We start from the raw sequence: 23459 nt of genomic DNA, 5'->3' as shown, positions 1-23459 counted from the left end.
CAAATCATGATCTTATAAAAAGAATTCTTTCTCGATCAATCCCCTTGTCCCTCATTTTTTGAGAATTAGAAAGAACCTTTTCAAGTTTGAATTTGACCATTTGGAATTTGGTTTCTTTTCTTTTGTTCTCCTTCTCTTTTATTCCTTTTCATCATTCCTTAGGTTGCATGATTTGATCTTGTAGAATTTGCTCAATTTTCTCATCAAACAAAGGGTACAACATCTATTAGATTCACGTTTCAACCAGAAGTGTATGAAATCTTTTTTTTTCTCTCTCTCTCATAGATACATTGTTTGAATCAATTTCTTCTATTTGAATCTATGAATCAATATGAGTATATTCCAATTCCAATCCTTTCCCAATACCTATAAATTATATCGATAAAGACATATATGGCACTAGCTTTTGGGCACGATACTAAGATTGACTGCAAATTAGATAAATTTGGAAAATTATTTTTTTCTTGATGGTTTTTCCCTTTTGTCACCTAAAAATTTTAGGCATCTTGGTCAAACCACTTGTCTAAAGGTATCACTGAAGCAGGGTTTTCAAGTGAAAATCAATGGCTCGAAAATGCACTAAAACTTCATGACTCATAGAAACATTTTTACGTCAAAATGACACAATCCAAGATCCAATCCCTGCATATCAGATTGACTAGACTAAGCTTGCAATTATGAGTACAACAAACAGTAGAAGATATGTACCTTATATGTTGTAATGAAATATGCTAAGATACAAAATGAGGGCCTCTAGGCTTACAAGATTATAAAGACAAAGTGCACACACACATACATAAGTCCAACTAAGGGACAATACAATAGCACAAAGGCACAACACAAGCACTAAGTGCATTCAAGACATTAAAGAACTAAAGAGAATAACACAAAATATAAAAAATATTCATCTTATTGAGCATGAATGCTTAAGAGAAGCATTAAGAAATGAAAGCGGATAAAAGCCCCTATTTATACACATACAAGAGAGATGGAGACCTCAATAGAGTTGTTGGACGGTTCCAACAGCTCTATTGACTAGTAACTCTATGTTGACTAGTCAAAAAATAATCCAAGAGCTTTATTTGGTATTTGACCAAATAGTTTCTATAAAAACAAAAATTGACAAAAAGAAAAGAATAAAGTAAAAGTACTAATGTGGCCCTAATGGGTACAACCTATTACAAGGATTGAAATAACCAAAATACCCTTAATGGGTATTTACCCATTATATATATATATATATATATATATATATATATATATATATATGTATATATATATATATATATATATATATAACTTAACGTGTATTCCTTTATATTTGTTATATGTTCATGATTCATATGTATCTATGTATGTATATCAAGGCACACTGAAGCATATGATTACCATTATCATGTCACGTTTGAGAAGATCTTGAGGTTTGTCAGTTATTCGTTTTGATAACTCTTCCAATTTGTTGTTCTCATACGGCAGAAGAGAAGCATGTTCATCCAGACTCAGTCAACTCCAAACCCTTCATCACTTATGTTCTATCCTGGTAAGCCAGTTATGGAGGTTGGAAGTGCAGACTTCCCAAATGCCCGTACAGCTTTGAACTCGCCCCTTGCGAAGACACTTTTTGGTATTGATGATGGTATTGATGGTATGAATAACATAGCCATGCAACTTTATTTTGCTTCCTCATTGATAATCATTTATTTGAAAGTACATTCTATTTCTTGGTGAGGTTTATTTCATACGATTATCTTCATGGTAAAAGCACTTGATAGGTTCACCACCTTCGGAATATATATAGTCAATGCAAATGCAATCTATCTTTTTTTGAGAGAGAGATTAGGAAAAGTTGTGAAGAAAATGGTTATAAAATAGGGAAGGAGCCAAGATGGCTAATGCCATGAATGAACCAGGGAAAACAGTAGAATGATCACGAGGATCAAAAGGAAGATACAGACATGCTATTGAGCTCTGCTCTTTACACCAGGGAAAATCATCAATTCCACCATACCTACAGTTCTAGGGACAGCCTAAACAGACCAAATTTTGCAAAAATAGAAGCATTGATCAGCCAATACCAATCCAGGAGCTGCCTGACATAGAAGGAAACAGTTAACCAACAAGTTGAGCTTGGAAGGCCTATATATAGTGCTATGGCTTGCCTTCCTTTTAGGAACTCCTGTTCAGAAGAACAAAATGAAACCATAAGGATAAAGCAGGATAGGAAGAACAAGAAAATTGAAAACAAGATAAAAGATGAAAAAGCTCTAATAGGAAAGAAATGGATTCTCCAATGCCATCCCGATACTTGTTAAAACATGAGTGGGACACTTTGGTGGACATTTTTAGATAACCAATCAGATCTCAGTCCAGATACTCAAAACCTACTTAGACTTGCTTAGGTTAGCCCAGGTCCAACCCACTCACATGCCTATTTTAGAGCTATTGCCCTTTCATTATTCTTAAACACAAAGTTACTTAGAATCTTCATCATTTGCCACAGTATAGGTCCAGCTTCTGAATTCCTTGTATTTAAAACATAAAAAATAGTGTTGCAAAATAAACATTCCAGGTACTAATGCATGGCGTCTGTATGTGTAGAAAAATAAACATTCCAGGTACTAATGCATGGCGTCTGTATGTGTATGCTATGTTATTCTTGCCAGGCAAGCCAGCTGACTGTTGGCAATAATATATTAACCCTAGGCCTTTTGACTAAGTTATTATGGTCAAATAAGCCTCAATTTGGTGCAGAGGTTTAGGATTCTTTCAACCCTACCCACAAGCAATAATCTTAAAAGAATGGGGAATCTTCCCTTCATTCATGTCGCCATGGGAATCCACGATCTTTGTGCCTCTTAAATTTCATGATTTTATCTTTTTTTTTTCCTGCTTTCACTTTCATTTGGCATTTCCAAACTATTTTGCTGGGTTTTGGACCCATGGTTCACTTAATGACTTTTCATAGATGTCTAAATATAAAATAAAAGCTCATTTTTTTCTCTCGTTGTAGATGATGTCATGTATTTGAACTACTTAAGTATTATTTTGGATATTGTTTATTGCAATTAGGCATGACATTCGTGACCTTTTTTACTCTTTTTTGAGCCAATCTTTTTTAGTAATAAGTATTACACTTGTGCTTTAAGTTAACTAGTTATGCATGGTGGAGGTATAGAATGATGTGATCTCAAATATTTAGATATCAATTTCCATACAGTTTTTCTAAATAAACTAATTTTTATTTTCATGTCTTCTTTTTTTCTTTTTCAATTACCATAGCCATAGATCTCATTCTCATGATTTTCTTAGCAAGGAGAAATGGAAATCTTGTGATTAATTGTAGTTTTTGTTTTCCTTGGGAAATACTGAGAAATGCATTGTAGATTTTTTAAGTAAAAATATAAGAAAATAATAAAAACATGTAAACATTTAAAGTAAAGAAGTACAAAACTGTGATTATATCATTGTTTTATCACAATATATTGTAGACAAGAAAGATTTTGAAAAATCTTGTGATAGTATCAAGATCTTTGTGGCATGTGAAAAAATTGTGAGAATTTCAAAATCCTAGTGATATCTGTGACATTTTGTAATCTTGGGCAATTCTGTGCAGTCTGTCATGAGTCAGATGTCCGATTTTCGGTGCACCCGAAGCTGCCCAAATTATACGTAGTTGGATGTGGGTTCTATCGGGTCAAGTAAATGGAAGCCCGGATGCTATGTGTGAAATACTCAGGTTGATAATTAGGGTTTAGATCGAGCTGAATACCCAACATATATCCAATCCACTGGCAGCCCTGATTCTAAGTGACCTATACATGCCTTGAGTGAGCCAGGCAAAGCAAGGCCTGACACCTAATTATTGCTTGCTGTTTTTTGTGCATGTGTGAGTGCGTGCATGCACGCATGTGTTGAGCCTTACCCTGTTGTCCCTAAACAATGTCTGCAGAAACTCCTTGGTCATGAGATGCCTTGGTTGCTAGAATTATTTTCATATTGATTAATGACATGAAGGTTTTTTGTGTCACTAATCTGAACATATTGCCGTTATACATATTCTTTTAAAGTAGTGAATCATTTTTTGAGTCAAATGATACAGGATACCCTTGTTTTATTCACAAAAATTATTTTTTCTAATAAGATTGAAAAAATTTACTGTTATGTATTTTGGCTAATTATGTTTCATGGCCAATATCCAAAACTATTTGATTGAAAACAAAGTTACTCAAGTTCATAATTCACAGTGATTCAATTGAATTTGAGAATGTATGTGCATATAAGATCATTCATCTCCAAATTATTATTGTTCAAATTGCAAGTTACCAAGTCCCATGTTCAATTAAAAAAATACAATTTTTCTCATGTCAATGACAATTTTTGAGGAAAAAAACTGCCAGAATGATCAGAACCGTAGAAAATCATGGTTGAAATTTACAGTGTTTACCATGGATGCAAATTTGCAGTGCCGTGGTATGTCTAATGTTAATGTTATATGACATCATACACCGAGTACGCTTGTGTAGTGAAGTGTTCACATGACAACATTTGTAAGCGATTCTTTTTCAAATAATATGTCAGAACCTTTTCCTCTTTTATATGGTCATGGTCTTTAGCACACATTATTTCACTGACCTTGAAATTTGATTATTGGTTCAAGAAAAGAACAAAGGGACGATGCATTTTTTTTGTTTGGCTTGTTCTCTTAGTTTAGGAAATGGCATTTATGTCATGTCACTAGTTTGATTCTCTCAGTTAATCCATAGCGTTCCAACTCCAGGGGTATCACGAGTATTCTTTGGATCAGATTTCGTGACAGTAACAAAATCTGAGGAATCTTCTTGGGACATCTTGAAACCTGAAATTTTTGCAGCAATCATGGACTTCTACATATCTGGTAAACCACTATTTCTGTATTCAGAAGTTGCATCTTCAATGAACACAGCTATTCATGAGGTATAGCTTGATTTCTCTCTTAATCTATTCATAGATGAACACCGTTTTCATTCTCTTAGGCACTTTTTGTCCAGCAATGCTTGATAGGTATACCTGCTTCTCTTCTCTCATAATTAATTTCATTTCTTTGTAATCAAGTTAAACTATGTAGTTTTGTTACTTATTAGTTGGTATGACAAGCTTCATGGTTGGATAGTATTATCGGGTACAGGAGGTAATATTTGCTTGTGTGCTACTGACATCCTTTTAATTGCCATCGTGATAAGTGACTGGGAAGCTCTTGCCATCACCAAGTCTGTCTCCTGTAGATTCAAGGGCATGTGATGGAGTTTCTTTAGTTTAAATGTTTGCTAATTGATGACATGGAAATCATAGGTTCAAGCTTTATCGACTGAATCTAATCACATAGATGTATTCAGCATAGTTTCTTTGCTAATGATCAAACCTTGGACTATGTTATTTTGATCTAAAAATATAATTTTGAGTCATGAAATTTTAGTGCATTGTGGGCTGTTGATTTTTTAAGCTCTTAAAAAAACCTGCTTACATGTTACAATCACATGATTTAAAACTCTTTCTACTAACAAACCTTGTAGATCACATTCTAAAGGTCCAATCTATAAAAAATATCAAAAGAAGGTGATTTTCCATGCCCTCAGTAGCACCAAGTATCAACCCATATACATGTGCATTATATATATAGATACAGAGAGAGAGTAGTTGCCTATGGCAGCCTACTCCCCAACGCCATCCATCGCGGATGATGGACGGCATGGATGCACCCCGAGCATAAATTGCGCGTTCAAAAACACCTTTTAGTGGCAGGTGCTAACTGCCGCTAAAAGTCGATTGCACAACTTTGATGTGCGCACATGCAGGGAGAGTTGTAGGCAGCTAGTCCTTTCTCTCTCTCTCCCTATATATATAAGAGAGAGATTTGTTTGTCCTACCACCTATAAGGTGTGGAATAAGTTCTGATTTTCAATGTTGTCATGTTGTGCAAATCAGACCCCACAAATGTGTTCATGTTTTATTTGCTAAGAATAGGTTGTTGGATCATCTTCTTTTGAAAAAAAAAATTTTTTATGAGAATTGAAATTTATGAAATTTTCAGACCACACAAACCCCAAAGATATTGCATATGTGAGCAATATTTTTAAAAGAATACATTCTCTTAAGATAGTTTCATGCTTTATTTGCATGTTTAAATTTAGCTAGACTCGAACACTTCTTGATATCAACAATACTAATGAGGTAAGACATAATCTTGGCATGACCCATTCTCCACTCTTCATTTTTTCTCATTAGTAACCATCAAATTGGTCTTCTTTACCTCCGTAAGAGGTACTTTTTTTTCTCCTTCTATCTTAGTAAGCATTAGTTTGGTTTTCGAATCGATCACATCCACTACTACAACCCTTTTTCCCATATGAGATGCTTTATAATTGAAGTTCATGTTACATAGTTTGAATCATTGGGCTTGATGGGTTTTATGGTGACATTTTCATTGTCATCTATTTTTACAAGGGCAAAGATAAAGCAAAAGAGTAGAGATAAAGAAGAGAGGAAAGAATAAGAGCAAAAGTGAAAATCATGAGCACTCCACCACCAAGCAAAGGCCACCGATCAAGGGCATGAACACTCCTTCACCAAGCAAGCACCACCAATCTATCACTTGAAATACAATTACAATCTTACTAACACTTGAATAGGGATTACAAGAGAGCTTCAACACTTTTAAATTTGGAGTGACACTTCCCAATGCACCAAAAATAATTTTATCTTGATCACTAAGCTATGATACCATGACATGAAACAAGGTTTCTCAAAGATATTCACAAAATCAATAAAGCTGTCACTCAAAGAGTTCCCTCAAAACACCAAAATGAACACACAAAGAACCATAAATAGGTTCACTCACAAACACCCACTAGAGGGACAAGAACAAGAGATAAAAAAGTAATATTTTATTGATCTCAAAACATGTAAGAAGCATACATTGTGGTAGGTTTTTGCCCCATATTTATACACATAAGAAGAGGCTCAAGAGAGAGCCGTTGGGGTCCCAACGACTCTCTATGTTGACTATGTAATGAGATATACAGAAATACAAAGGCTCAATAAAGAATCGAAAATCACAAGCACTTAATATGCAAAATACACAAACCCACTATAGGGTGAATGCCAAAAGGCAAAAAGAAATATTATTAATGAGTAAAAGGGATTGAACAAGATACTTTACATGAGGGAAAGATCCTCTGTTTATAAAAAAAAGAAAAGCACTACGAGGGGGGCCACTGAGGCTCCCATTATAGTCGTTTGGGAGCCCCAACAACTATAATAGTGGGGCCCCCAATGGTCCCTTTACAATGAATTTTAAAAAAATAAAAAATAAAAAATAAAAAATAAAAAGAGCAAAATAAAAATATGAAAAAGAAAATCCTATGAAAAATAAAATGTGCAATGAAATGACCAAAATACCCTTATCAAGTATTTTGATACAAATACACCAAGAATATATATATATATATATATAACCCCTCCGCAAACTTTAGGGAGAGAAAACTGAAAGTTTGTCAATGAGAAACAAAAAATAAGGAGTTGGAAGCGCTTTAGTGAAGAAGTCAACCAGCTGATATTCTGATGTGACATAAGGTAATGTAATAGTTTCCTTGAGGTATTCATCTCGAACATAGTGACAAACCATTTCGATATGCTTGGTGCGCTGATGAAAAGCATGGTTGCTTGCAATGTAGATCACACTCTTGTTGTCACAACACATCTTCGTGGGAGTTGAGATGAGAATCCCCATATCACAGAGAATACTTCTAAGCCATATAATTTCCATGGTTGTAGTTTCCATGACACGATATTCAGCTTCTGTAGATGACAAAGAAACTTTTTGCTGCTTCTTGCACCTCCAAGAAATAAGCAAATCCCCTAAGAAAATGCAAAAACCAGTAGTTGAGATTCGATCATTGGGATTACCTCTCTAATTTACATTAGTATATGCAATTAAGTCAAAAGATGAAGAAGATGATAAAAAAACTCTTTTGAGATGATGTTCTTGATGTAGCGCACAATTATCATGACAGTGGCCATATGAACTATTAGGAGCATGCTGAGACTGGCTTGCTGCATGAACTGCATAAGCAATGTTCAGTCAGGTGATGGATAAGTAGGTAAGAGATCCAATTAATTGACGATAAGGAGTAGGATCATCAAGTGGAACACCATCCTGAAGTCTTAATTTAGCATTTATAACTTCAGAAGTGTCTACTTTCTTTTCATCTGAAATCCTTGACTTAGTGCAGATGTCCGCGACCAACTTCATTTGGGATAGAATATATCCCTGAGATGAATAGGCCACCTCAATACCTAAAAAGTATCTCAAAAAACCCAAGTCAGACATATCAAAAGTTTTCTTTAATATAGACTTAATGTCACTTACTCTCTTTTTGTCACTTCCCGTGATGATCATATCATCAACATAAAGGACAAGAATTACAATAGAATCACCTGTTTTCTTAACAAAGAGAGAAGTGTTAGTATAGCAAGAGACAAAACCCAAATTAATTAATACATTGCTAAATTTGTCATACCAAGCCTTGGGAGCTTGTTTAAGACCATATAATGTTTTCTTTAGTTTTAAAACTTTTTCATTTAAATTCATGCCAAGAGGAGGATCCATATACACTTCTTCACTAAGATCTCCATTTAAAAAAGTATTTTTAACATCAAGTTGATAAATATGTTATTTTTTAATTAGAACCAATTGCAATAAGAGCTCAAACACTTGTCATTCGAGCTACCGGGACAAACGTTTCATCATAATCTACCCCATACTCTTGTGCATATCCTTTGGCTACCAATCTAGCCTTATATCTTTTTAAGGATCCATTACTTTTCATTTTTACTTTAAAAACCCACCTATAACCTATGGGTTTCTTTCCTTGAGGAGGATTAACAATTTCTCAAGTTTGAGCTTTCTTAAGTGCATTAAGTTCATGTTTCATAGTTTCATTCCAATGTGCATATTGTTTAGCATCATTATAATGAGACGGTTCATAAAAATAATGGATAGCTAATAAACAAATTCTAAAATATGGTGAAAAAAGACTCATAAGACACAAATCTATTTGGTGCTTTAAAGATACGACTTGACTTTCTTTGAGATGATTCTTCTAAAGACAAATTTTGAGAAAATTTGTCAAAAGCACATGGATGAGGATTTTCACTTCTTCTAGTATAAACTTGAGTATTATTTGTTACATGTTCATCTACACTTTCATGAGTCATTTCTTTCATTGTTAAAAGTCTGTTCATTTTGATTTTCAACATCATTGAAAGACTCAAGAATCTCAATCGGATTTGATTCATATTTTCGAGGTAGTAGATCGAATAAAAAAGAATAGTCAATGTTTTCTTTTGGTTTATCATTTGTAAAACCATTTTCTTTTTCAAGAAAAGTAACATCTTTTGATATATAAAATTTATTATTTGATAAGTCAAAACATAGGTATCCTTTTTGTTTTTCACCATATCCTAAGAAAACACATTCAATAGCTTTTGGAGAAAGCTTATCATTTTTTTGAGTAAGAACATAACATTTATGAAAAAAAATTCTTAGCCTTTTGAAATCCGAAGACATATTATAAAGCTTTTCAAAAGGCGAAACATTTTTTAAAAATGACGAATGAGTTCTATTGATCAGATATGTTGAAGTTAAAGTGGCTTCGGCTAAAAAAAATTTATAATATTTTTATAAATTAAAAGAGTTCTAGTTGTTTCTATTATATGCCTATGATTTTTTTCTGCAAGATCATTTTGTTATGGTGTGTTAGGACAAGATCTTTAATGACAAATTATATTTTGTCGTAAGTAAGTTTGAAATTTATTTGACATATATTCTCCTCCCAAATCCGATCTTAGAGTAGATAAATTACTTAAAAATTGATTTTTAACCATTGCATGAAATTCTTTAAAGACAAAAAACATATTGGATTTTTTATTTAGAAAGAAGATTCATGTGTATCTAGTGAAATCATCCACAAAAAATATATAATATGAAAAACCTCTCTTGGACATGATAGGAGAAGGATCCCAAACATCGTAATGAACCAATTCAAACGGCCTTGTAGAGACAACTTTATTGAGGAAATAAAATGGCTTTTAATTTACCAAAGCTTTGATCTTTACAAGTCATAACTTTTTCATTACAAGAATTTCTGAAAAATGAGGAAAGAGACATCTTTGAAAAATTCGGATGGCCAAGTCTCTTGTGCCAAACTTCTATACTTTTGACATTTACAAAATTACAAAATGACTTTGATGGTAGAGTCAAAAAATTCATAAAATATAGATCACCCTCCTATGACCTTACCCAATCAGCTTCACTGATTGAAAATGTTGCACGGTGCAATCTATAGGTGAGAAAGATACTTTGTAACCATGATCGGTGATTTGAGAGACCGAAAATAAGTTTAAATTGATTTTTGTAACCACCCTTATTTTTGGAACAAACATTTTTTGAGAATGTTTTAAATCAAGTGTTCCAATGTTTTCAATTTTTAAAGAAGTCTCATTGGCCATTGAAATGTAAGATGTGGGGGTGGAATAGACATTAGAAAGGATGTTTTTATGTGGTATCATATGAAAAGAAGAACCGGAGTCCAAAATCCACATACCTGGAGGAGATGAGGAGGATGTGATAGCAGCACCCGAAGTAGAGAAACACTTAAGAAGATATTGAAGTGCCTTCGAGATTTGGTTTAAAGTGTCTTTAATGTCTCCTCCATTGTTGTTCACTTCTTTATTTTGGATCACCAACTGCGACTACCTTTTCTTTAAACTTAGGGAAAACCAGTTTAATATGTCTCGGTTCATTACAATGGTGACAAATAACACCTTTTCTAAAACCATTGTTTTTGGCAAAGTAGAGAGGCCTATAAGGCTTAACATTAGATCCCGGCCTAGTAACGACCAAGATCTCATAACTTTTATGAGTCATACCAGGATGAGTTTCCTCTTGAAATACTTCGGCAAGGGCATCTTCAATAGGTAAGACCTTGATTCTATAAAGAAGGGATGCCCTTACTTGTTGAAACTCCGGCCTAAGACCGCGAAGAAATTGAAAGAAATGTTCTTTTTCAATTTGTTCTCTTCTTAATTCAATATTTTCCGGAGTCACTCACTTGGGCTCAAGAAGAGCAAGTTCATCTCAAAGGGGAGATAAGGCACTACAATAATCTTGGACACTCATGTCTTCTTGTTTAGTAGATCTAATCTTTTCTTGATAAAAAAATTGTCTATCTAGATCCTTTTGGGTATACATATCCTTTAGAAAGAACCAAGCTTCATTGGCTCTTCTAAACTTAGCAATGTTGGCACAAATCTTTATGTCAACATTGTTCATGAACCACGCCAAATTTTGGCGTGGTTACTTTCTCAATCCTCTACCTTTGTTTCATGCTCATTAATTGCTTTAGTGTGATCCTCACCATCAAGAGTTTTTTCAACACCACCTTCAATCTTGGTGAGCTTCAATGTTAGTTCAAGAGTGGTCCCTATCACGAAGCCCCATAGTTTTTTTCCACAAAGATGGTTCTCCATAGCCGACGCCCACATCAAATAATTTGAGTCGTTGAGCTTGAAAGATAGCTCTACTCTTGAATCGTGCTCCATGATGAAAAAGAAATTAGAGATGAGAAAGAACTTACAAGGATCTCAATAAAAAGACTTTCAAAATTACAAAGAACCCAATTGGCTTTGATACCATGTAATGAGATATGCGGAAATACAAAGGCTCAATAAAGAACCGAAAATCACAATCATTTAATGTGAAAAATACACAAATCCATTGTGGGGTGAATGCCAAAAGGCAAAAAGGAATATTATTAATGAGTAAAAGGGAGAGAACAAGATACTTTACATGAGGGAAAGACCCTCTGTTTATAAGAAAAAGGAGAGCACTAAGAGGGGGGCCATTGGGACTCTCATTATAGTCGTTTGGGAGCCCGAACGGCTATAATAGTGGGGGCCCCAATGGTCCCTTTACAATGAATTAAAAAAAATAAAAAATAAAAAGAGCAAAATAAAAATAAGAAAAAGAAAATCCTATGAAAAATAAAATATACAATGAAATGACAAAAAATACCCCTATCAAGTATTTTGATATAAATACACCAAGAATATATATATATATGTATGTGTATATATATATATATATATATATATATATATATATATATATATATATATATATATATATTATAACAAACTAGTCCTCTCACAACTGAAAAGAAGAAAAAAAATCCTAAGCTAACCCTAGTTATTATCTAGTTACACATTAATATATATATATATGTATATATATAAATATCTATACATATAAACATATATATGTATATTTATATTTTTAACAGTTGTGTCCCAAGTTTTGGTGCTCCCCATGTATCCCATCCTAAATAATCCAATTGAATGATCAATTGATCAAAAATGTCCTGCAGATGTGATCTACATGGTTTGTTTAATAAAAAAGGACAGGTTTTGCATTGCATCATTGCAATGTGTAATAAGGATTTTCAAGGGCACCAAAAATCAATATTCTACAATGTATTAAAATTTCAAAACTTGAGGTTGAAAGATTTCCACCGCAGCCCTATTCTGCAGAAAATAAGAGAAGAGAGAGAGACTTACAGGAAAAAGGGAGGAAGTTGCACACATTAACCCCTCTCAACCCTAACATGATTACTTATATAACATGATTTACAATATGTGAATATTACAAAATGCCACTGATTAATGAAAAGAATATAGCACATGCTGAAAACCAATATAAGTGAGTAGTTTGGATCTATCCAACATTTGGATCTAGACCCAAACGTTCCCATACTCGATGCACGACCTCTTATCACCCTCCCTCAAGTTGTACATGGTCCTGGACCATGAACAACTTGCTCTTGAGAAACCAAAACTGATGTTTCGTTAATCCTTTAGTTAGAAGATCTGCAACTTGTTCTTTTGTATAAACATACAGTGGTTGGATTTCCTTAGTCTCCACCTTTTGTCTGATAAAATGCTGGTCTATCTCAATATGTTTTGTGCGACTGTGATGAATAGGATTAAAAGCAATGTTAATGGAACTTTGATTATCCACCATTAACACTAAATCCTTGACCTTTTCGCCAAGATCCTCAAGCAAATGTCTAATTCAAGTCACTTCGACAGTACCGACTGCCATAGATCGATACTCAACTTTTGTGCTAGATTGTGCCACAACTTTCTGTTTGCGACTACTCCATGACACAAGATTTTGCCCAATGAATATGCAATAACCAGATGTAGACCTCCTCTCATCACGGTCTCCCGCACAATCTGCATCTGTATAAGTAATAAGCTTATGTCATGTCCTACCTCCCTCACTCTTACGATAGACAAGATCATCTCCCATTGTTCCCTTCAGATAACGTAATATCCTTTTAACTGCATCCATATGAGTCTCTCTTGAATCATGCATAAACTGAGAGACCTGATTAACAACATAAACAATATCAGGCCTAGTAAACGTAAGATTCTGTAAAGCCTTAATAATACATCGGTATCTAGTGGGATCGATGCATAACTCTCCATCATCTGCACTTAATTGCTAGTTTAAAATACTAGGAGTCCCAACAAGTTTATAATCCATCATACATGTTTTATTCAACAAATCAAGAGTGTATTTCTGTTGCAGAAGAATAAGAGAGCCGGTCTGTTGTTATCATTACAAAATTTTACTTTTGCAAGTCAAACTGACCTTTGAAAAAGATTTTGAAAATAACTCGCCTTCATTTTTAAAATGCGGGATAATTTCGAAGAATGGGATTCTCCTGTCGGTACAAGGTTCAACCGTTCCTAGCGCCTTTACCAGGGGTAATCGAACCAATGATCAAAAGTGTGCTTAGTTTTGCTCAACTTGTCTAAATTGTGTTCTATTTTCTAAATGCACAAAGAATCAAGCATGTGCTATGAATTTTCTGAAAATGCAGATTGAAAACATGATGTTTGCTTTGAATATTTGAAATACTTGGAAAATTATTGAAAAATATAACACTTTGAAAATCATGGATCATGGTGAGAGGATATTTCTGAGGAAAATGAAAATCGATTTTTGAAGAAATCCAAGTGTTTTAAGAAAATTGACTTCTGAGAAAACATGAAATGACTCAGAGAAGATTGATTTCTTTGAATTTAAACTTTGAAATTGAAGATATTATGACTTGGAAAATCATGATTTGAACTTGAGAAATACTTGAAATACCACTTGAAAGCTCAGAGTTTTGAGAAAATCAATTTCTGAGTAAGACTTAGAAATATTTTGAGAAAATTGATTTCTCTAAACTAGAATTGGAATTTGCAAATTGAATGAAATGAATGAATATGAATTTAAAAGACATGATTTTGAAGAATTGAGAAAAAAATTATATATTTTTTTTTGAGAAATGTAGTGCATTTTGAAATTAGCCTAAGAGTGTAGGCTGAATATGGTTAATACGAAAATCACAAATATGGGTCTCATTCGTATTCTGACTATGGCCATAAATACGAATTTCATCGAGTTTGTCAACTCCCTAAGATCTTATGCACATGCCATTCATGTAGACCATAGTGGATTTGTAGAAATATGCATATGAATGACAAGCATAACAGTTATATATCAAAGTTGAAACTATATGTAATGCAAATCCTAATCTAAGCAAAAATTGAAATTCTTATTCCAAATTTAATTTACTTTACATCACTAATTGAATTTAAAAAAAATAAAAATACAGCCTTGAAATATCTATGTAAAACTGAAAGACTTGTTAGTGAAGATATGTTGGTTTTTCTAGATTTATCCAGTAATATCTAGGAATTACTGGATTTTACTAGATATAAGCATTTTCCATGATTCCCTAAGATAAAGATAATGAAATAAGAAATAAAATTGAACAAATATGAAAATGAAATTTTAAAATTTGAAATTGGGGTCAAAATGACCAAAATACCTCTGATAGCAAGACTATGGCCTTGAAATCAGGGTTTTCGGAAAGATATTTTGTAAAAATGAGGTTTTGGAATTCAAATGAAAATAAATCAAACATAAGATGATGTAGTATGATTGAAAATAAGAAAATCCAAGTTAGGAATTTTGAAAATGAGGTCAAATGACCAAAATGCTCCCGATAGCAAGACTATGGCCTTGAAATCAGGGTTTTTAGAAAGATATTTTGGTAAAAACTTTGGGTTTAGGGTCTAAATAAAATCAAATAAACATAAAATCGACCATGAAACATCCTAATATGATTATAAACATGAACAAACCCTAAAAATATGAACTTATGCATAAAAAACTAAAAATATCAAAAAAATCATGATTTTGGCAGTGTTTCGGGATCCTACGGGCACCCTGTTTTGCAATTTGGCTCATCCAAGCATCAAATGGGTTCCAAAATTTATAAAAATTGTCACTTGCACTTGTTATCACCCTAAAACTAGATTGGAATCATAAAAATATATTTTTGCCATTATTCCAATTCAAAAATTATATTAAAACCCTAAAATATGCTATTTTTACCCGCGGTCACGTACCAGTTTCAGTGTCAGACCTGAATCAGGGGTCAATTCACCATTGAAATTCCTGAAATTTTACAGAAACAAAATAGACAAAAAACAAAGAATCTCTTTTTTACAGAACGGAAAAATCATCTTCGGTTCGGGAGATATTGTTCCGGCAATCGGGACTTAAATTTTACGAATATAAAATTAATTAAAACAGGTAATTTTTTTTCAAATACTAAAAAAAATAGCAGACTTCATAAAAAAAATCTGAGATTTCAGAACTGAATAATATACAGATAAATAATCAACTTCTTTTTTTATAGATTATGAATCGGATCTACGGTTAAGGATCTATGATCAACATAATTTGAATTAGGGTTTTAGTAAATCATAACACGTTTTAAAACATGGATCTGACTTTCTGACAGAGAAAAAATATCAAACAGAGACAAAAAATTATGAAAACTTTACAGTAAGTATCCGAAATTAACACGAAGCCACTGTATATTACGGATCTTGAATCGGATATCGGATAAAAGAAATATCAAATCTACAAGTTATACTTGAATTTGAACAACGATTTTAATCAACAAAAATCTTGATTCGAATTTGTATTTTTCTAATAGAGTTCCCGAATCCCAAAGCTTCTATTTTTTTTACAGGAACTCACTAACACATCCAAGGATCACTTTTAAAAAATTCAAAAAATTTTAACAAATATTCAAATAGGAAACAACATGAGTTTTACAGATCTAAAATCCAAACACATGAAAATCTAAGAAAGCCTAAAAAAAACATGATTTAATAATGAAAAACAAAAAAAAATGCCTAAACAGAAAAATGAAATCTATTTTAATATTGAAACACATGAAATAAACATTAATATGCTAACAAAATAAAAAGAAAACAGGGAATCTATGGCTGGAATTAATTTTACCTTTGAAATCATGGATTTAACCCATTTAACGGGTAAATTGCATATTTCATTGGTTAAGAATATATAAAACATACCTCTCATCGATTCAAACGGATTAGAATCCTGAAAAATATCTCCAAATTGAGTTAGACCACTTTCTTGGGTCGATTTTAGGGTTCTTGGATGAGAATCTATGGTTAAAACCATGAAAGAGGGGGCGCCATTGGAGAAATCTATTTAAAAACACCAAAAAAATAATAAAACTATCAAAAATCACTAAAGAATCCTACCTTGGATGGTGAAGCAATGGAGGGAGCATCTAGGAGGAGAGAGAAGGTCCAAGAAACTGCTGAGAAAGCCTTAGGGTCGACCTCCCCTATGGGCCCCTTTAAATAGAATTTAATTAGGTTTTTCTAAAAAGTTAATTAATACCAAGTTTGCCCCTTTTAAAAATCATCCAAAACCATTAGTGGGGGGTGATTTTTTTAGAGAGGATTTGGCCTAATTAAACCCTAATTACTAACCTATCTAAGCCCTAATCAAAACCCTAAAATACCCCTAATGTGGCACCACCTAATGTGGGCCCACATTTGGGTTTTTTTGAAAACCCTAATTTTTAAAGCTTTAAAATCAGAGTTAAAAAAAACAAAAGGTAAAATGGAAGTTTTAAAAATAAACTTTGACTCACCTAGACAACTAACCTAAGTAGGACACTAACTAACCCTAAACTCTCTCAAATATGGCAAAAGTAGGACACTAACTACATTGAATTTTAAAATCCTGATTTTAAAACTTTAAAAAAATCACTAGTTAAAACCAAAGTAAAAATGCATTTTAAAATCAACTTGAAACCTACTAAGCTCCTAACTTAACTAGAACACTGACTAACCCTAATCTAACCCTGACTTTTGCAAATGTGGTGCCACCTCGAGTGGGCCCCGTTTGATTTTTCAGAAATGGTTTTAAAACTTGAAAATGAGAGTTTTTTCAAAAGATATTCAAAAGTAGCCTTGATATTGAAAGTTTTGAAATGATACAGAGTTCGGACTGGGTCAGAACGCCTCTAGATATGACGTCAACTGGGTGGTCTCCACATCGAAGTTTTGAAATTTTGAAATAAAGACTGAAAATAGCTTTGAAAAGGGATTGAAATCATTAAATAAAATTCAAAGGCTTGAGAATAGAGACCTAATCGAACTGGAACTCTGGGCCAGAGTCCTAAACCAATTAGGACTCTGAGATTTTAGATTTTTAAAAGCCAAATGAAGGAGTTTTTGAAAGATTTTATCAGAACTGGTAAAAATAAGTTGAAAAATGCAGTCAGGGTTAGATTCCTAACTCAACCAAAACTCTGAAATAGAGTCCTGAATCAATCGGGACTCTGCAAAATGACCTAATTTTTGAAAAACAAATGGAATGGAATGAAAATGTAAGTGAAAAAAAACTTCAGAATAGACTCCTAACTGGATTAGAACTCTAGGACAGAGTCCTGATCTGACTGAAACTCTAGATTTTTTTGGTATTTTCTGAAAAACAGATGAAAGAACTTGTGAAAATAATAACAAATATTGAAATCAAAATAGAGTCCTGATCCAACTGGGACTCTGGGGACAGGGTCCTAATTTAACTAGGACTCTTAGATTTTTTGATTTTCTGAGAAACAACTAAGGGGATTTTGAAAAACAAGTGAAAACAAGATAGAATTGAAGTTCGGTTCAGAGTCCTGATCTGATTTGGACTCTGAGGAGGACTCCTAATTCGACTAGGAGTCTAAAAATTTTTGGTTTTCTAAAAAGTAAATGGTGAGATTTAAACAAAGCTTTTGAAAACCAGTAAAAATGAAGTGAGAAAACAAACTTTGGATAGAGTCCTGATTCCATCAGGACTCTGGGATAAAACCTAAGAATTTTGAAACTCCCTGATAAAGGTATAACAATTTTTATTCCTGAAGGGATAAATAGAAGGATTTTTTGAAAGATTCTCTCAAAATTGAAATCAGGGTCAGAGTCCTGATCCAACTAAGACTCTTCAAACAGAGTCTTGGTTCAACTAAAACTCTGAATTTTGACTTCTCTTTGAAAATTTTTGAAAGATTTGATTAAAAACATATAAGAATAACAATGAAAGATAGTGTCCTGATTCGATTAGGACTCTGAGAAAGAGTCCTGATTCGATTGGGACTCTAGAATTTTGGCCAAAAACAAAGGATTTTGATAGGTTTTATCAAAAACAGGTAAAAAGGGTAGTAAAAAATAGAGTTTTGATTCAACTAGAACTCTAAAAAAAGAGTTCTGATCCAACTAGGATTCTAGAAAAAGAGTCCTGATTGGACTGGGATTATGAAATTTGGACAAAATTGACGAGAATGGGCAAGAGATATGACTACATCTGGTTTAAAATCAAAATTGAGTTTTGAAAAAGTTCAAAAAGATAAAAATATAGAGTCCTGATCCGACTAGGACTCTAAATTTTTTTTGAGATTTTTGATAAATAAAAGAATCCAGAAGCGACACCACCTAAATGAGTCTCATCTGAGAATTGAAATCGATTGAAATTGAGTTTAAAATAAATCCAGATTATTTTCTGAGAAAAATACTTCAAAATATAAGTGTCCTAGGAGTTGGCAAATGACAAAATGTCGATTCAAAACCCAAGTTTTGAAATTGATTTTGCAAGAAAAGTTTTAAACCTCGAATCTGGATTTAAAAATTTTGAAAACAGGAGTTCTGGATCTCGATAATGAGATGCAATGACATGCAATGCAATGACATGCAATGCAATGAAATGATGTCAAATATATGCAATGACATATGAAATGTAAACACTGGATGATGGTGAAAATTTGGGGTGTTTATAGATGCCCCTTTTTGTTACTAAGCCGGTTTATGGCCGAGTTTAGTGGCAAAGAAAAACACACCAAATTTGGACTATATACAAAAAAAAATGCCCCAGTTAGAAGAATCTAACTGGGTATGAAAGAATTTGCTCTAATGAAAATGGTAGATATGGAATGGAGAATGAAAAAGAAAGATTCATTTTGTAGAAATGAAGTTCAGGTTTTGCCCTTAACCTGGATGGGACGAAAAATAGCTCATAGAAGAACGAGGCTCAGGTTTGACCCTTAACCTGATCGGGAAATGGAAATGATGGAATCCTCGACTGAAGAAACCATGATGGGACCTTCGGACTTCCGCATGATAAATCCGATAGAGGTTTTGCAAAAGAATGGAAATTGGGATCCCTGAAGCTTAAAAAGGAGTTGATTTTGAATGCCTCGTTGCTGAGACTAAATAACTTTTGAATTTGATGACCTTTTGCGAGAAAATGATTGGTGGCTTAACCTCAAGCCGAAATTGGGCTGTCTATGGTGGGACAGTGGGGACACAGGGAAGTGTGCGAATCTGAGAGCCCAGACGCTCAGATTATACCAAAGAAGGGAAGGAACCTTGAAAACTCCCGTTATCAAGTCCTAATAAGGGATGACAAATGACGTCAGGATGTGTCAAAGATGAACCTCAAGCTCTCACTTCTCGTCAGGATAGCTAGAAAATATTGCCAAAATGTTGAAAATTGTTGTTAATTTAAAATGGTTGAGAGTGATGCACATTGTTTTGAAAATATTCCCTCTTTTCTACCTGAAGTATTACCTCCAATTGGGCTTGACTTCGTATAATCAAGATTCGAATTCAAATTGCTTGCAATTGACTTTCTTTCAAGGAAGCTATCAATTTCCTTGATATGAATAGAAAAGAAAGTATTCTTGATATTATGAAAACCATTGGTGAAAGAATATTGATAATAGAATTTCACAAAATTAAAAAAGATTCTTGGCAAATTCGGCAGTTTGATATCCTGGGATTCTTTTCTCAGAATGGTCTTTCTGCACTTTTTTAACAGAAATGGAGCTTTTTGGGTTTCTAGGGAATTTATTACATCATTCTTCATTTTGGAGATGTCCTGACTTTTCTCTCTCTTTTTTTTTTGGGGGGGGGGGGGAAGGGTATGTCACAAACTCCTTCATCCCAAAGATGTTCTGATTCTTCTTTGCCTCATGGATTATCTTGACGGTATTGGTTCTTTGATTGAAGAATTCTTGATGATAGCATAGATTAAATATCTTTTAGGGTTTGTCGGGAGGCTCATCGCAGTCGCCTTCAACTAGGCGGTGATCTGAACTTTCCCTGGAAGGATCCATCACAAACTCCTTCATCTTGGAGATGATCCAAATCTTCTTTGGCCCCAGGGGTCTAACTCGCATAATTCGTTTTCATCTTGACGACAATTGAGAGATCCCTTTTGCAAATATTTAATTGCAGCTTAAGTGATTGAGAAAATATTAAATGGATTTTTTTGTATCACCCAAGATATTTCGACTGCCTTGTCTTTACAAGAATGATCTTTTAAAAATGTGTCATTGATTGTGATCAATATCGATCACTTATGGTTTTTCAACAACATTGGATTTCCTTTGCTAGCTGTATCGAGGATTTATTCTTCATCCTTTTGGTTGGCCAATAGAAAGATTTTGAATTTTAAATCCTTCTTCATGAGAGCTTTGTCCTTTCAGAAGTAATACTGAAGGTATTGTGAGGTAATAAATTTTTTGCAATAAAGATTTTGAAATCAACAAATATTTAATGACAAATTGGCAAAATGTTCTTGAAATCCTTCATGAAAGCGAGCATTTGAAGCGCGACTCAACGCATCCCTGACAAAAAATTTCTTCTCCTTTTCCCAAAGTAGAAGATTCAGAAATGGGAAATAGAAATTACTCCTCTCTTCCCTGAAGAGGAGGTGTTTACAAAATGAACTTTCGAAGAAAAATTAAGCTTCCGTCAAAACTTCCTAACATTAGGCTTCTCTTATGGAAAGGAGTTGGTAATGGTGAGGTTGGTGAATTGGTTATGAAGGAGTGAGTCCATCACACTCTCCCTGAAAAGAGGGTCTTCCATGATGAAATGGCCTAGTATAGAAATTTGGGAGGCCACAAAGAAAGCGAGCCTCCGTCGAAGCTCTCCCTGAAATAAGGGTTCCTTGTGTGAAATTGGAAATTTGTTTTGCAAATGGTTCACAAAGACACGAGTCCCTTCAAACTCTCTCTGAAAAGGGGCTAAGTGAACAAAGGATAACATGCAAAAAGAACGAGCTTCCTCGAACTCTCCCTGTAAAAAGGGTCTCTCGCAAGAGAAAATGATTGAAATTGGTATTGGGTGGCCAAAAGGTCAAAATTGGAAATTGAAAATTGAAAATTGAAAATTGAAAATTGGAAATTGAAAATTGGAGATTGGAGATTAGAAATTGAAAATTGGAAATTGGAAATTGGAAATTGAAAATTGGAGATTGGAGATTAGAAATTGAAAATTGAAAATTGAAAATTGAAAATTGAAAATTGAAAATTGGAAGTTGGATATTGGAAATTAGAAATTGATTGACCTGAAGGTCAAAATTGAAAATTGATTGACCCGAAGGTCGAAATTGGAATTGGAAATTGAAAATTGAAAATTGAAAATTGAAAATTGGAAATTTTAGAAATTGGGAATTGGAAATTGATTGGCCCGAGGGTCGAAACTGGAAATTGGTTGACCCAAAGATCGAAATTGGAATTTAGAAATTGGGTGGTCTGAGGGCCAAAATTGGTATAGAACTTGAATTTTAATGAATAATCAACACAAAGATTGAACCCAAGAGGTCGACTGACACGACCGACCAGTGAGACACTAACCCGAGTGCTCACTTTTGAAAGAAAACCAGTATGAATGCCGAATTTTAGAAAATATGTCAACATAGACATTGGATTTTGAAAATGTACTAGTTTGAGCACTGGGTTTTGAAAATATACCAGTTTGAGCACTGGATTTCGAAAATGTACCTTGTTTTTAAATTGAGACTTGAATTTTTGAAAGAAATCGGCGCTCTCAAAATATTTGGGAATTGGAATTAATATAAAAGTTGAATTTGAAAGGATTGAACCAATACACATACAGGAACTGGTAAAATAACCAATTCAAGGTTAGATTTTGTAAAAGGACCAATTTGAAGATTGGATTTGGGACGGACCGATGCTAAACCGGATTTTGGAAGGACCAATTCGAAGATTGGTTTTAGAAGGACTAGGTGCTAAACTGGGTTTTGAAGAAAGATTCGAATCGGAATTCAAATCTTCAAGGAAAAACTAAATGAATTGGGTTTTGAAAGAAAATTCGAGTCGGAACTTGGATCTTCTAGACCAATTGCAGAAAAGTTTGAGTAGGAGTTCAAACCTTTAAAGGAAAGATAAGCGAATTGGATTTGAAAGAAAATTCAAGTTAGAACTATAATTTTCTAGATCTATTCTGACATTTGAATTGGATTTGGAAGAAAATTTGAGTCGAAACTCTAATTTTCTAGACCTATTCTAGACATTTGAATTGGATTTGGAAGAAAATTCGAGTTAGAACTCTAATTTTCTAGACCAATTGAATTGAATTTGGAAGAAAATTCGAGTTGAAACTCTAATTTTCTAGACCAATTCTGAACACTTGAATTGGATTTGGAAGAAAATTTGAGTCGAAACTCTAATTTTCTAGACCAATTCTAAAATCTTAAGGAAGAAAAATTAGATCAATATAAATTGAATTTGGACACATTGACTAGGAAGAAAATGAAAATCAAATTTAAGAGTTTCAACCATTAAAACATGATTTAGAAAAATACCAGCATGAGGACCGAATTTTGAAAGAGTACCAGCACGAGCACTGGATTTTGAAAAAGTACCAGCACTGATATTGGATTTTAAAAAATTACCAGTACGAACACTGGATTTTAAAGAAAAATTACCAACACGAACACTGGATTTTGAAAAATTACCAATTGATTCTGATGGAATATTTTCAGTCTTCACCCTCATGCTGACTTGGACAAATGTCGGGGCCTTAGGATTTATCCCTTATCCTGAATGGGTAGTTCATGTTTATCCCTTAACCTGAAGGGGAAATGAATTCGATGCATATGGATGCAAATGAATGCATAC

At 33.5% G+C, this 23459-nt stretch overlaps 1 protein-coding gene across 1 annotated transcript in view; it reads left to right on the top strand.

The window, feature by feature from the left end:
* Positions 1-23459, top strand: part of LOC149816930 (nifU-like protein 4, mitochondrial) — a 48868-nt gene that overhangs the window by 3223 nt on the left and 22186 nt on the right. The window contains exons 2-4 of the mRNA XM_089986986.1: positions 1368-1425; positions 1477-1636; positions 4778-4953. Coding sequence (XP_089843112.1) covers positions 1368-1425; positions 1477-1636; positions 4778-4953 — 394 coding nt within the window. The remainder of the gene's footprint in view (positions 1-1367; positions 1426-1476; positions 1637-4777; positions 4954-23459) is intronic.

The sequence above is a fragment of the Nuphar pumila genome, chromosome 14 (genome assembly GCF_984573655.1).
Source record: "Nuphar pumila chromosome 14, dmNupPumi1.hap1.1, whole genome shotgun sequence".
Lineage (NCBI taxonomy): Eukaryota > Viridiplantae > Streptophyta > Magnoliopsida > Nymphaeales > Nymphaeaceae > Nuphar > Nuphar pumila.
The sequence above is the reverse complement of the archived record's forward strand: the minus strand, read 5'-3'. Positions and strand labels throughout refer to the sequence as shown.